This window comes from Fukomys damarensis, unplaced genomic scaffold, assembly GCF_012274545.1.
Source record: "Fukomys damarensis isolate Sample0158 unplaced genomic scaffold, DMR_v1.0_HiC HiC_scaffold_26, whole genome shotgun sequence".
Classification (NCBI taxonomy): Eukaryota; Metazoa; Chordata; class Mammalia; order Rodentia; family Bathyergidae; genus Fukomys; species Fukomys damarensis.
In genome coordinates this window covers 24,543,350-24,559,078 of record NW_022900938.1, presented here as the reverse complement: position 1 = coordinate 24,559,078, position 15,729 = coordinate 24,543,350, and the positions used below count along the sequence as shown (strand labels likewise).

The window sequence follows — 15,729 nt, the reverse complement described above, 5'->3', positions numbered from 1 at the left end:
AGAACCCAGCGAGCCGGGGCGGACGCCCGAGGCCGAGGAAGGGATAGAGGCCGGCTCGGGGTGAAGGCCGCCTTCCCCGCGGTCCTAGGCAGCCCTCGATCTTCCCCATCCCGCCCCACCCCTGTGACTTAATGGCCATGCATTCTGATGCCGTGCACAGCTCAGGGGAAATAAGTGGCTGGAGCCAGGTGCTTCTGGTTCCACAAAGCTCACCAGGCCCCCCAGGTCTTTGAGTTGAGCAGTAGTGAGGCTCCAATAGCAGGATCCTCACCCAAGAGGTGGAGACCTGACAGACACTTACTTCCCTTTTTCAACCTGAGCACTTGGCTCTCCTTGACTTTCCTCTTTGCCTTCAGAATGGAGAGCTCTGTGACCAGTCACCCATAGGCTGAAACTAGGTCCTCAAAGCTGGGTGCAGAGCAAGAGTAAGTACAGCCGGCCCAGTCTTGGGGATCCCTCCTCCAAGGACGCCATTGCTAGCTAGAGATGTCAAAGCACAGGTCTCAGTGTCACCTTCCACCTTGCTGTCATCCCGGAGAAGCAGACAGTTCCTTCTAAGGCCTCTTGAACCAAAAGAGGCCTGGGTTGTTTACCTTTTTTTTAGGATCCCAATTTTTGGGACACTGACACCTTCTTAAACAAAGTAAAAGAAAGGACAGTCTACATGAAAATTTTATTAGCACAAATTATAGTGCAATATAAGAGAAAATTCTGATTCCTAGTGCACTACAGGAGATGTGGTCCTGGACTGGGGTGTGGGTTTAAAGTTGTGGCATCATTGCCATCTTTCAACTCCACGGACCATCTCCAGGCAAGCCTGTGTGAAAACATCCTTTGGAGGCGACAGCCAAAGCCTGGTGGTTTCTAAAGGGCCTTCAAGGTGGGAGGACTTAAGGCTTTTCCCGAGAAGGGTCAGAATAACAGCCAGGTCTGAGACTACAGAGTGGGGTTCAGCTGAGCAGGACCTTACCTCCACTGGGCCACTTGGATTTGCTGTCCAGCCTGGCAAATTCCACAGTCACTGTTCTGGAACAACAGCAGCCAGGTGACCCTGCCTCCCTCTGGCAAATGAGTGCTGGCCCCTGGGTCTGAATGCTGGCGATTTAAAGGAAGAAGAAAGTAGAAGGGAGGGAAAGGATGCACTGCGATCTTCATATTCAAGTATGCGGCTCTATTACAGTGTGTGTCCCTCTTTTGATGTTCTTTTGGGCTTTCGTGATAAGTTTAAAAGGTGCTGGGAACAGCAAGAGCCTGGTGTTCCTGCCTTCCTAGTCTTCCCTCCAAAAATAGACCCCAGCTCCTGTGTGGGAGGATTCTAATCACCACAGCATTCTTCCTGCATCCCTCTTCCACTCATCACTGTTGAATTCCCAGATTAACTTGCTTTTCTCTGCACCTCATGGGACTTTCTTCCAAGCCTGTCATGTGACATCTGTGATTTCCCCAAGGATCTTGGTATCTACAAAGACAGTTTAGCTGCCTGCCTCACAAGCACAAGGAACCGAGTTCGATCCTTGGTACCAAACAAAACAAAACAAAAACAAAAAAAAACAAAGACAGTTTTGGGGTCACCAAGAAGCTTAGTGCTTTCTTCCTCTTTATGTGTTGCATATGGGCTAAGACTGAGACAGGGTTGGAGGAGAAGGCACTGAGGAAAAGAGTGAGTTTGTGGGCTGAGGATCCTAGAGGGGCTGGGTGGAGGGGAAAGGCCTGTGCTCTCAGTTGGCACATTCTCCAGCCCTTGATGCTCAACCTTGCCTCTCTTTTGCTGCTGGTGTTGCCTGCACTGCTCCCTGGAGGTGGGAGAGGTTATCGTCCCCTCTAGGACGGCGATGGTGAACCTATGGCACACGTGCCACAGTGGGCATCAGATATTCAGGCTTAATGGCAATGTTGACACTGTGAAAAATAAGAGGATTTGGATTGCAGTTTGGGCATGTGGTCTCTAAAAGTTTCTCTCTCACTGTGGGAAAGAGATGAGGTGCTGGTAACTCTACCATAGACTCACAGTTTGTGTGGTTTCTATCCACTTCCACCACCACCGTACTGGGGCAAGCACTCTGCCACTGAGCTACATCCTGAGCCTGACGTTTTATCTTTATTACAACACTGGTTGCCATCAGGCAGACTATAAGCTCTTGGAGGATAGCAGGACTGTTTCACTTATCTTTATCTGTCCCCATCCTAAATGCATATAGCAAAATGGTTTTCCATAACAGATGATCGATAAGTATGTATAGAATTAAATGACAGGGCCCATAAGATCTTAAGCTTTCTTGTCGTTTTCCCTACTGCCTTTCTTTCTTTTCTTCTTTTTTTCTTACTGCCTTTCTTAATGGAAAGAGGGTAGTACAGGAAAAGCTGCATTGCAAGAGTGGATCGGAAAATTACACTTACATTCAAGCCTGTGAGGGTTGCCTGGTGCCAGGGGAAAGAATCTTCCATAATCCCCAGGACCTCCTCCCTCTCCCCTCTGCTGTCTTCTTTCCTCCTTTTGCTGGTCCTCAACCTCCTCCTTCTTCTGTCCCTCCCTTCTTCCCCCTGCTAGTCCTTTCCCTCCTTCCTGCACTGGCCTCCCCCTCCTCCCTCTGGTTACATAGCCAGTAAACTCAGTGCCAGCAGCATCCTCCCTGATTGGTCCCTTGCTTCAAAGCCCCATCCTCAGGCTGGTTACTGAAGTGGAAGCTGTCCAGTTGACTTAATTTTGAGTTCACTGTCACATTCAGAGAGGAGACTAGGCCTCACTTACTGTTTTCTGTCTTGCATGACTGGGTCTGTGCCAATGATGGCACTTGGCATTGCCCCGCTCCCTGCCTGAAGGTGAGCAGTGCCAGAGCCACTCTATATAAAACAAATACTTGCTCAGCTTCTCTTCAAGCATGATCAAGAGCCCTGCTTGGAGAAGAGCTTGGACCTGGTAGAGCAGCTGGCCCTGGGTGACTGAGTGGTCCCTATTCCCTGACCCAACTTCTTGTTCTTAGGCTTCTTGCAAAGGACCAATAGCCTGGAAGAGAAGAGTCGGCTTGTGAGTGCCTTCAAGGAGAGACAGTCCTCCAAGAACCTGCTTTCCTGTGAAAACAGCGATCGGGATGCCCACTTCCGGCGCACGGAGACCGACTTCTCCAACCTGTTTGCCCGAGGTGGTGCCACCCCCAGCCCTTGCCCCACTGCTAACCAGCTGGTTCCTTAGAGTGTTTTGACATTTTCCTGAAATATTATTTTTCCAATCCAAGAAGTGTCATTACTCTCTGTGAACTTTCACAAAATCACTCTCTCAACATTGGAATATAACAGATTCTCACCTTCCCTGCTGTTCAGGTCTCTATTGCTTTGGGTAGAAGAAATAAACCAGTGAAGCACACTCTACAGACAGAGTGTCTCAGAATCCAAAGAAAATCAGTGACTTCCTTAATATTTATCTTCCAAAACTGCCCCCCCCCACCAAAACCCCACACTGTGGAAAGCTGTACAGCTGAGTCTCATAACCAAGAACAGTCTTGAAACTTTTTCCTTTTGGAGATCTTTCGCTGGTTCCTGCTGCCTCAACAATGATTTTCTCTAGAGGTGTTTACCAGTCTCTCCTGAGTAGCTCAAAGGCAGACCCACCTCTGACCCATTCTCTTTATCTCCCCAGAGGCCACAGGAGCCAGAAAAAACACTGAACAAGACTTCACTGAAACCTCCGAGATGATCTGAGAGTAGATGCAGAGCCCCACGTACAGCCAGATAACCTGCTTTTGAGCACTGGTTGACAACCTCCACTGGGGTCCCCACAGCTCACGTCCTTGGCTAGCTCCCACCTCCTCCCCAGCCCTCACCCCTCCACCTAACTTTGTCTGGCAGAGTGTGAAGCCCCAAATCCCCATCACACATCTCAAACCCAGTGCTGAACGTTGAGGTCAAGACACAGGCAGGGGTCCCTCTTCCACTTCCTTGAGCTTCCCTTCCAGTTCTCATCCAGCTGTACTTTGCTGTCTAAGGGTACCATGAAGGATCACTCTGTTTAGGAGAGACCTCAGACTCTACCCTCAGAAGCCTTACCCTCTTCCATTGACAGATAAAACATATCATTAACACCAAATCAGATGTACAGGGACACTTGGTCCCAAAGCAGCCTGACAGAAGTGACTTCTGTCATGTTCTGCACTGAGCCTACCATGGACAACTTCAGTAGCAGGTTGCTCTGCTAAGCAGCTAATTTCATGTGTGACCACCCTGACGATCAGAAAGTGATCCAGAAAGCATTTGCAAAACATCTCTGTATGCACATACAAGGTGTGATCGAAATGTGCAGTGAGTTAAAATTTTTTTTAAAACTTATTACAGTAAAATTCACATTGTCATAAAGCCCCCTCAAACTACTCCCCCACTTTGAGCATACTTATCATTCTTGACACTTTCTGAAGCAGTTCAGGAAGTCCTCTTCCGTGTCATGAGGTGATAAAAAATACAGTGAGTATTGCCGATTGCCATCCGTTGGAGAGGTGGGCTCCTGAAAACATCATGGTGTGTTCTCACCCGCAGTATTTCCTGCATCTGGCAGCCTGTGGTTTCTGGCTCTTCCCCAAAGTCAAAATAACCAGGAAAGGTAAACATCTGGAATCAATTCAGGACATCAAGGCACTAAACAGAGCAACTAAAGATACTCAACAACAGTGAACTTCAGAAAAGGGCAAGAACAGTGGGAAAAGTGTGTGTGAAGCAAGAAGGAGTATTTTGAGAGTGATTAATGGCAATCTGTCTTTTACTATATATTTTTATTAACTTACACATTCACCACACCTTTTATCGCATCTTTGTATGTGCATTCTTCTAGGCTGGTGGTACATTAAATTGTCAGCGCATGTAATTATCCTGGGGTATAGTTATGCCTGTCGGGACAGGATGACAGTAGGTATCTCTGGGTATGATGAAGGTGTTGACTATTCATTGCCCCCACACCCAGATCTGCTTCCAGCTAAGAATGGGGAGGAGCAAACCGTGCAGTTCCTACTGGAAGTGGTGGACATACTCCTCAACTATGTTCGCAAGACGTTCGATCGCTCCACCAAGGTGCTGGACTTCCATCACCCACACCAGTTGCTAGAAGGCATGGAGGGCTTTAACTTGGAGCTCTCCGACCACCCAGAGTCCCTGGAGCAGATCCTGGTTGACTGCAGAGATACCCTGAAGTACGGGGTGCGCACAGGTAAGGACGGGAGCCCAGTGGACACGCAGAGGCGGCCTCGCCCCCATCTCACGCTGGCCGGTTGTGAGGCTGGCAGACTTGTGCTGAGAAGAAACACAGCCTGGTGAGGGGAGCAGCAGAACGCTCAGGGTTCACAGCAACCTCGGCAAAGGTCCTCGTTGTGTCTTGGAAAAGTTAGATTTAAAAGATAAAGATACGTGGTAGTACTTCAAGTTCATTCTGGGTTTTAGGCTATTCAGAACTAAAGAGAGACGAATGTTCCATCTACTTCCCTACTTCTTTGTTTCTTTTGATTTGTTTTTTGAGAACCTATTCTTGATAGAGAACTAGTAGTGTTATTTGACTAGATTTTAAAAAGACTCAGAATTCCCCATGTATGATTTGCTTTAATCCAGCATTTTTTAATCCAGTGTCTGTTCACTCTACACACACTTTCTCCAAGAGGGGATACACACACACACACACACACACACACACACACACACATATATATATATGCATATGTGTATATATATATGTATATCTATATATCTCTATCTATATATAGATATATATATAGATATATATATATTTTTTATTTTTTTTTGGTATTAGGGATCAAACTTGGGAACTTGCACTTGCTAGGAAGGCAGTGGAATCATTGAGCTAAATCCCCAGCCCCAGGGCCATATATTTTTGTCAAAAAAGCTCAGAATGATGGTGTCCCTCAAAGAAAAATATGTGATTTTGTTATACTAGCATCTCATATCATCTAGGGAAGAATGGACATTCTCAGGGAAGGGAGTTAGACCAGGAACATTCAAACTCTATCCTTCTGACAGTTGTTTCAGAGGCAAAGGCAATTTCCCCTGGAAACATAGTAGTCAGCAAATCTTTCTCACTCAAGTTCTCTGTCACACATCCCTAGATAATCTATTGTCGACTCCTTCATCACAGCTGAGCCAAGCCTGCGGATGTGGAATTGGGTTTTTCAGTGAATGCCAAGTTGGCAAAAGCATGGCAACAGTCCCGAATTTGCTGAGGAAAAAGCCTGTTAAAGCACACTGAGGGTTGCACAGGGCTTTGAAGCAGCATAAAGTATCATAGCAATACCAGTTACTGCACCAGCCATGCAATAAATGAATGAGGACTGTGTCTTCCCATTCCACAGAGGAGATGCTAGGTTAGCCCAACAATCAAGTTGGTTTAATGGGGCACCTAACTGTAGACCGGGAAGACACTGAAGCTTGACATGCTTATCACAGAGACCCAGAGAGCAATGGAACGGCCTCAGCATCAGGGCCAGAATCAGAGCTGATTCTTTTCCCTAAGTCTGATTTGATCCATGTAGCTAAGAATTCTCTCTGAGGCCTAACACCTCTCCTCCATCAGGAAATCTTGATTTGGGGATTAAAATCCTTGGGATTTTGAGTAAAAATTGAGACACTTATTTTTAAAATTAGGACACCACATTCTCTTTTGTAATTAAAAAAATAAATGTTGGCTGGTCATGGTGGCCCATGCTTGTAATCCCAGCCTCAGGAGGCTGAGGCAGGAGGATTGCTGTGAGTTCGAAACCAGCCTGGGCTACATAGTGAATTCCAGGTCAATCTCAACTACATAGTGAGAGAGACCCTGTCTCAAAAAGACCCAAAACAAACAAACAAACAAACAAACAAACAAAAAAATGTCACAGAGGAGTTCATCTGGAATTCAACAGATATATTAGAAAGCATGATTAGTTTCATGACGTTCAGTTTTTTTTTTTTAACTTAAAAGCATGATGCTTTAGGAACAAAGAGGTTGGTGGGGGCATCTTTAGAGTTAATGGTTGGTATAGAAAGGATCAACCTCCCTCTCTTTTCCAATATCCTTGAGTAGGCCCATTAGACCTCCTCAGTGTGATCTGATAAGATAGGGCACGTGCTCTGAAGATAGCTTGAAAAACCCAAATTTACCTTGATGCTCACCTGTTACCTCCCTAGGTCACCCTCGATTTTTCAACCAGCTTTCCACTGGCCTGGATATCATTGGCTTAGCCGGAGAATGGCTGACATCAACTGCCAATACCAATATGTAAGTCTCATATTATTTCATATTAGCAATCATGAAATTTGACTATGGCTTGTTGCTTTAATAGTCTAATACTTCTGTTTTATTAAAGTTGCCCTGATTATCTTTTCTCTTAAAATCTTCTAGTTTTTGCACAACTCTGTTAATAGTAGATTGTAAACTATTTTTGGAATTGAATAATACAACTTAGGAAAAGCATGATCATGAGAAAATAACTCTAGCTTTCAGTATTTAGTGTAAAGTTTCATGTTAATAGATTCTATTTCTTTCACAATATTTTTAGATATTTCTATATCTAAAAAAGTCATATTTTGGATATGATCTTAGTTTCTTTTCTCATTCAAGCACATTTATCCTCATCACTTAGCTCCTATTTTCTCCAAAATTAGAGCTGCCATAAAGTCACAAATCAATTCAATCAACCTATTGCTTAATTAATAAATTCTAAAACCAAATTCAGCTGGTACTGATATATCATATAGTCTTTTTAAAATAGCTAATTATTTTTGCTGAGTTTCACATTTTTACCCGTACTTATTTATGTAGACAAAGCCTTCACTTATCTCTAAGTTCTTATAATTTATATGAAACCGACTCTAAGGTCCTGGGGTACAAATGCTGCCTAGGTAGCCTCCTGCAATGCTTCCTCTGTGTGCGTGTGCCCTCTTGGGACAGGTGACAGGGTGATGGAGTGTCCCCTCAGTCTTTTCTCCAAACTCCAATGGCAATGTTTCACCATCTATACACCCAGACAGTGACCCCACATTTGATTAACGTGTCCAGGGAGGAATAATGAAACAAATTTCTTAAAATAATTTCTTACAATCACTTTTTTAAAATCATGGTAAAGTAGATTCTGAATAAGTGAATTTAGGTGAAAGAGTGGTATTGTTTAAAACAAGAAATTCCATCTGACATAAAACAGAATGCAAGTTATTAAAGTTCAAGATATTCTATTTTTCTTTAATAAACTGTGACCACCCATGAAACCAAAAGGACATTTAAAGATTATGCATCATCCATATGTATTCAAATGTCTCTTATGCTATGACTCAAAATACCAAAACTGCATTCTGAAAAAGTTTCTATCAATTAAGGATAGCTGCTTTATTAATTTAAAAGAACACTGACAAAACTTAAAAAGTAAATGTGACAAGTGAAGCCATTAGTGTTAAAAGGCATAAAAAATTCAATTGATTAAGAAATGAAAACAGTTTTCATGCTCCTTGCTCACAGTCATGGGTAACTTCATGGAGTGTCCAGGTTGAACCACTGAGACTTCAAAGGGCTGAGAGAAATTGAGGCCAGAGATATAATCAGTTGGATGATCTCCCCAAACAGGAAGCTCCCATTTGCAATCTTTGCTGTATTATGGTTTATGAGATAAAAATACATACATCAGCAAGCTCAAACACCAAAATATGCTCATTATAACTTTAAAAGGGCACAAATGCCTAATTGTAGCATCTACTAACCCTACAGAACAATTTAAATTGGAAAATACAGTTTGCTTGTTTGTTTGGACTCAACAATTCGGAAAATAAGTGAGAAGAGCAGAGTAAAAGGTATATGTCCATTGAGGCTCAAGGACCCATGGTCACGCAGGCACTGATTTCCCCAAATGTCTTTAAACACGTATCCTGCAGACCTCTCAGCTGTGGCTTCCTAAGGTATAAAGCCAATCTCAAGGTAAATAAAAGGAACTCACCCTTTGGAAGTGCTTATGACCAGATATTCTCCTAAAAGGCTTTTCTACTACCAGAAAGATCCCACAGATTCTCCCTTTTTTGTCTGTGCTCATAAAATCAGTCCTTTTACCTCAGCTCACAAAACACTAAAATGTGCCCCAGCCATCTGAGGTCAAGGCCACTCCAAGTGACATATTGTAATTGCTACTGTACGGAACATTAGGTATTTATAAAATATGATCCGATTCCAGCAGATCGATAGAGAAGGTTATTTAAAATAGTGAAATAGTTTCTGTCAGTTCTAGAGACAAGGCACTGTCCGAAGAAGTAATAACTATTATCTTGAAATTGTTCAAAACCAGCTCCCCTGGAAGATCATGAAATGTGGCAGCGTTGTAACAGCCTAGGCAGCATTCACCCCTTTGTGAAAATTTCTTCTTCAGCAGGGAACAGTGTTCAAAATAAGTCTGGGAAAGGAGGGTAAAAGGATCTTTCTTTGGCAGAACATGGTTAAATCAGTGATATGCTCTTATTCATTGTTTTTTTAACCTGCACTCATTGCGTTGGGTGACAATGGTAATAGAAAATAATTACTATATTCCTCTGTATAGTGTTTTTAAAAGAACTATTCAGTGTCCCCATTCAAGTGGCAAAGTGGAAGTGTCTGCTAGTAGAGAAAGAACATTTATGTTCCTGCTTTTATACCAGCTTATGCATGATGCGTTGAGATCGGTTCTTCTAAGCAAGGACCCAGTGAATGTCCAGAGAAAGAATGTCCAGGTGTGCAACTGTCCTTGGCACTTTCAAAAACAAGAACAACTGTGCAGGATGAACAGCGCTCAAGTGTAAACAGCAGCCTGCCCTCAAACACCTGATGGCCATACATAATCTTAATGGCAAGTCATTTGCAGCCCATTGCCATGAGGTCATGATTTCAAGCATCTACTGCTTTATTTTCACCGAAGTTACACGGGAGAAATTTCCTATGGAAGCTATCAGTCACCAGGTACTATTGAGGAGACTGTTAGAGGGGAGCCTGGGTGACCAGTTCTCATTTGTCATAGAAAAGCAGTTGTGATGTAAAGGATTTAATTCTGGCTCTGATACGTACTAACTTTGAGAACTTGACACAAATCACAGAATTTCTCTGAATCTCAGTTTCTTCATCAGGAAATGGGGCATAATAATATTCATCCTACAGAGTGGTCTTGAAGGCTGAAAGAGGCTGTGGTCCTAAGTACCTAATTTGTACCTGGCACCATACGCAAGCCTAGGAGAGGCAGCCCCACAGGTCACTACTGCCATCGAGGACTCCTTCCCTTCAGCCTTTTGGCTTTTTTGTTTCTGTCATCATCTCTGGACAACAGAGGGTTTCTCTGAGCTCTCCTTGGCTCAAGGGTACCATCTTTTAAGGTGAAGATGTCTTACTTGCTACATCTGTGAGAAGTCTAAAAGGACTGTGGAGACTGAAAGTCAACACGGGAGAGTATCTCTTTCATTAAAGAAGTCCTGAGTTTGACAGTCACCAGCACGCAGATTCTGCGTGCCTTTGTGATTCAGATTGTAGCATGTGGCTGTCATCCACAAAGTTAGCTTATGGTGAATTCTGACTGCTGGAGCTCTAGCCAACACATCTGTGTTCCAGAATCAGGAAGGAGGGAGGAAGGAAAGAGTGAAGAAATGGAGGACTGAGGAAGGAAGGGAAGGGAAGGGAAGAGCAGGCACAGGGGAGCATACTCCCTACTGCTAAGGTCTCAGAAGTCACATACAAGTTCCCATAACAATTATTTGGTCAAAACTTAGCCCCATGGCCACAGCTAGGAAGGCTAGAAAATAGAGTCCTTGATCTGGGTAAACTGCAGTCCTACATACAATTTAATGAAGCAAGAGAAAAGTAGTACAGTTAGCAACCAGCAGATTCTGCCACAAAGGAACTACAATATTTTGACACTTTGCCTTAGTTCTGAGTAAATCCCACTGGAAAGGTGAATTGACACCACTCCAGGAATGTCACCATCTTACTGTTTAGATCCTGCCAATCCTGTGTTCCTATGCGATAGCCCAAGCCGATTTAGTTTTTTCTTGCTGTCTGATTCTGAAATGTGATCTTGTACCTTGGCTTCAGCATCTAATCAACTTCTTCTGAATCCACATTTGCACTGTGATCTCTTGATGTTATCTGCTCTCATCTGTCACTTAGAGGAGTGCCAAACCTGGGGTCCAGGTTGTAGGAAGAAGGTTTCCTATTACTGTACACAAAATAATGTGCATATCCTAATCTTTTACCTGGCAGTAGGGACCATAGCTTTCCTAGGGTTCCCAAAGTGGTCTGTGACACCAATCAAATCAAGAACCACTACTCTAGAGTGCACTTCAAGGCCCTCTGTAAGGCTTTGGGTGGAAGCACACCCCCTACTCCAGTAATAAACATGGCCTAAACTTGGAAGGCAGAGTGAGAAAGAGTATCAGGAACAGAGAAGACTATGCTGGCCTGTCTGTCAGGCCTAACTGTGGGTCAACAACCGTGGAGCAGTCTTTCAGCTTCTAGGAGAGGAAAGATGTCAGGACTCTGTTCACAGGTGAGGGTAAGCTTGTTGTTTGCTGTGGAATAATTGGTCCTCAGACATAGGCAGGGACTGTCAAGATGCAGCTGAGATCAGGAACCAGATCCTGGAGCCCTCCTAGTAAGATTTCTCAAGGTTGGGAATGGTGTCCTTTAACATCTTTGTCCCCTCTATACATAGGATATGTGTGGCAGAGAATAGTCATTCAATAAGTAGTTGTTGGACAGAACTGAAAGAAGGTTTAGGAATCAAGTAGCTAGCATAGATGAGGTACCTGACATAACTGAGATCAGCTGGCCCCTGACTGAACCTGGGATTCCTGTTGCTGACCCTGAGAGTAATGGTTATGTTCTGGGTCCTTAGGTAGGAAGACTAATTCCTGAAGACTTGGGTGTTAAATTGATTCTAATCATGAAGCGTAGAGTTGGACCAAGACCCCTGTTCTCAGTCCCATGCCTTCTCCCTTCCCCACATGGTCCTGCCTGGCCATCTGACACAGACTTGACTCTAACTCCGCTTTCATCCAGTCCTCCATAATGTTCTGATATTGTGGTGTATGACTCCAGTCATTCTTCGCCTTACTCCAGAGTGCTTTTCTTATTTGGTATTGTGAGATTCTAGCACTTACACAGCCACCAGTATGTCTTCACTATGCAAACAGTTTTGTCATTCCAACATTTCCAAAAATCAGTGGAACCATTGATAATACATTTTTCCGAGAACGGGTAGAAGCACATCATGAGTTTGCCTCTTGGTACACTCAGCAGCACAGGCTAAACCAGGAATCCTTCTCTTCTTCTTCCTTTATCAGGCCATCAGACATGAATGAGTGTTGGTTGCCACGGTGATGGGGCTCAGAGCAGAACCAAAGCATGATTGTGACCTCCAGAGGTGATGGTAACTGAACACATGGTTTCCAAGGGTTGTCGTCCTAAATGTCCAGGGGCCTCTCAAGGAAAACAGGCATATTCTTTTGGAAACAAAATTCTTCTACCAAAAGACATATCATGAGGATCCTACAGTAGCTATCTCATCCTTGCAAATAGATTTTTCTAAATAACAAAAAAGCAAGAATCCCTATTAGTCCTTGATTTTGCACTCAGCCCAAACACGCAAACAAGTGCTAACATCTGCCCGTATCACTTGGCTGAGTCAGCCTAGCCGTCTCTCTTCAGCAAGGGTGGTCTGAGCCTCACAAATAGGCTCCAATGCCAGGAGTTCAAGCACAAAGAAGAAAGACAAAGAGCCTCAGAGCGTAGTAAATATCTTTTTGTTCCAGCTTAGTTATCTGTGGACAGACCTACCTTGGTTTCGCGTACACCTGGTACCATGATCTTGTTTCAGTGACTGTTCTACCGTAATGCGGCTTGGCTTTGAAAAGAGTGTGGCTTGCAACTTTTCCATCAGTTTGTTAGAAGACCAATGTAACTTCGCAGGAGATCTTTTGCCCACAGTTAGCTGTGTGTGCCAGCTGACCATCTTCTTGTTATTTATAATTAGTAATTAGAAAATCATCACTTATAATTATTCTTGACAGATATTGACTTTAGAGAATTTTAGGCACATACTTCTCCTTGAAGATTATCAGTAGAAAAACTATGTAGATAATTATATTGAGGTCCTTAAAACATGGGTCAATATTTCCAATTATCTTCTCAGTTAGCTTTCAGATGTTTACATTGTTTTTAAAAGATGGGCTTTGGCCCTGACTTTTATAGACTCTACATGTGTGGAACTAGCAGTGGTTTTTGTTTTGTTTTTTAAATGTTGCAAACCAATTGTAAGTAGAATTTAAAATATATTTTTCTCAGATATTTACACTGTCCTGCAATCTGAAAGATAAGAGACATATAAAAGTCTTCTCTTTCTTTCTGTGACTGAGTAAGCCACACCTAAAACAGATGAGAATCTAATATGCTGGTGGAGTATTAGAGAATAAATGCATCAACCACCTGTCTCTGTAGCCCATGCTAGTTTTGACATTTTATGATTGGTGACTTAATGCATTTCCAGGAAATGAGTTGCTTTAGTGGTTTGCTTTTTGTTTTGTTTGTTTTGTTTTGTTTTGTTGAGATAGGGTTTTGCTATGTGGTTCAGACTGGCCTTGAACTCACTATGTAGCCAGGCTGGCCTCAAACTCACAGAGATCCTCCTGCTTCAGCCTCCCAAGTGCTGGGATTACAGGCGTGTACCTCCGCACCCAGCTTTCTTTAGTTTTTAACATCTTATTTTAGAACCCAAATACAAGTACTAAACCAATCATGCGTATTTCCAAAATAAGCGACTTGACTTCTTTCTTTTCATCCTTTTCATTACCACCTTTCCAGGTTTACATATGAAATTGCACCAGTGTTTGTCCTCATGGAGCAGATTACACTTAGGAAGATGAGAGAGATAGTCGGCTGGTCAAGTGAAGATGGTGATGGGATCTTCTCTCCTGGTAGGTTTCTCTTTTCTCTTCTCCAGGTTTGTAGCATGGATCCTTGAGATTCTTGGAACATTAAATAAAACATGGGCTTGTGGAAGCATAACCATGTTAAAGAGGTTTTTCTTCTGACACTCTGCCTGCCTGTCATTGTCAGAAAGAAACCAGCAAGAATTCCATGTTCTCTATGAACGGACCAACCAAGGCTGTGCCTAAACCCGTACAGGCTCACAAAAGCTCTGTGTAGGTCCTATGAAAGACACTGCTCTGTCAACATCAGTTTGATGGGCCGGGGAATCAGTGGATCAAGATTAACAGTTCACCGATTGACTTCAGCCTAAATAGTAAATCTACTTTGAAATTGTAGATTCAATAGAAACAACAAGAATCTTTACAAAAGCACAGGTGTTCTTAAAGGTAGGGAGAAGTTGCAGATGAGGTCAGTGTCTGTGTGATTGTCAAGGGGACGAGAAGAAATAAGCAGTACAAGTGTTCAGGCAGTTCAAGCAAAACCATGCATTTGCCTGTATCATTCTCAGGTGATTGATACAAAAGCGGCTAATTTTTGTGGCTAGACACACTTAATAATCTCAGTTCTTCCTCTGTCTTTATTTATGTTAACATGCATTTGTTTTTACTTAGAGAAACTTAGAGCTCTCCTCAATGACACAATAAATCAGTGGGGCTGTTCTTTGAAGAGAGTGCCCAGGCCACGAGCCAGGCAATGTCACTGTTTCCTTTTGTAAGCTCCATTACTCTCTCTTTCTCTGTCTTTCTGAACTCAGGAAACAGATTCATCTTTGTTCAGTAAATAGATTGAACAGAAAGTGGAAGCTGGAAGGTTATAACTCACCTATCTCTTTGCACCCACTGCCTCCTCCTCTTATATTTTTGTCTGGGCTGCTAGTGAGAAGGGCCCTGGAGTAGTGAATCACCCCCAGCTGAGCCGCTTACATAGCTTTGGGCAGGAGTGTGACCACCTATATTCCCAGAGGAAAGGGTCCAGAGGCAAGCCCTGCAATAGGGCAGCCAGCCAAACCAGTCATGGTGTTATCTTTCCTGACCTGCGTTATCTTGAGACACCAGCTCAGCCTTTTGTTAGGAACAATAATGAAAGAGCCTCAACACCTCCCACTTGTCTGCTTGCCAATAGGGGGAGCCATATCCAACATGTATAGCATCATGGCTGCTCGCTACAAGTACTTCCCTGAAGTCAAGACAAAGGGCATGGCAGCTGTGCCCAAACTGGTCCTCTTCACCTCAGAACACGTGAGTTGTGGGTGCTCTTGCTCATGGATTGTGATGGTTTCCGAGAGACTAATTTCTAACCTCAAGCCTCTCTGTTGCAGAGTCACTATTCCATAAAGAAAGCTGGGGCTGCCCTTGGATTTGGAACTGACAATGTAATTTTGATAAAGTGCAATGAAAGGTAGGGAAGAGAAAGTGAATATTAGGCTCTTGATGTATTAAATGTGTTCATCTGTTAAATTTGTCTTATTGTGCTTAAGGACTGACTCAGTACAGTGTGCCAAGCTGCTAATGGTCTGTTGAAAATATCTGATTAAATTACTTTTGCCGTTGCTAAAGTTTTTTTTTCATGGGCAATCTCATTGACTCTTCATTTTAATTTCTCTCCTTTTACAATAATTATAGGGGGAAGATAATTCCAGCTGATTTAGAGGCAAAAATTCTTGAAGCCAAGCAAAAAGTATGTACAGTGCATCTAAACTCCAGTGATTATAAAATTTTTTAAAAACCATTTTGACCTAGGTAATAAAAAAAAAACTTTTTTTTTTTTTTTTTTTTTTTTTT

General features: G+C 43.1%; 1 protein-coding gene across 2 annotated transcripts in view; it reads left to right on the top strand.

Moving 5' to 3' along the window:
• The window catches only part of Gad1 (glutamate decarboxylase 1), a 35,310-nt gene that overhangs the window by 6,711 nt on the left and 12,870 nt on the right, over window positions 1-15,729 (top strand). For both annotated transcript variants that reach the window (XM_010606964.2, XM_010606965.3), the window contains exons 4-10: window positions 2,982-3,140; window positions 4,946-5,188; window positions 7,153-7,243; window positions 13,820-13,932; window positions 15,071-15,186; window positions 15,267-15,346; window positions 15,571-15,625. In XM_010606964.2, the coding sequence (XP_010605266.1) occupies window positions 2,982-3,140; window positions 4,946-5,188; window positions 7,153-7,243; window positions 13,820-13,932; window positions 15,071-15,186; window positions 15,267-15,346; window positions 15,571-15,625 (857 nt within the window). The remainder of the gene's footprint in view (window positions 1-2,981; window positions 3,141-4,945; window positions 5,189-7,152; window positions 7,244-13,819; window positions 13,933-15,070; window positions 15,187-15,266; window positions 15,347-15,570; window positions 15,626-15,729) is intronic.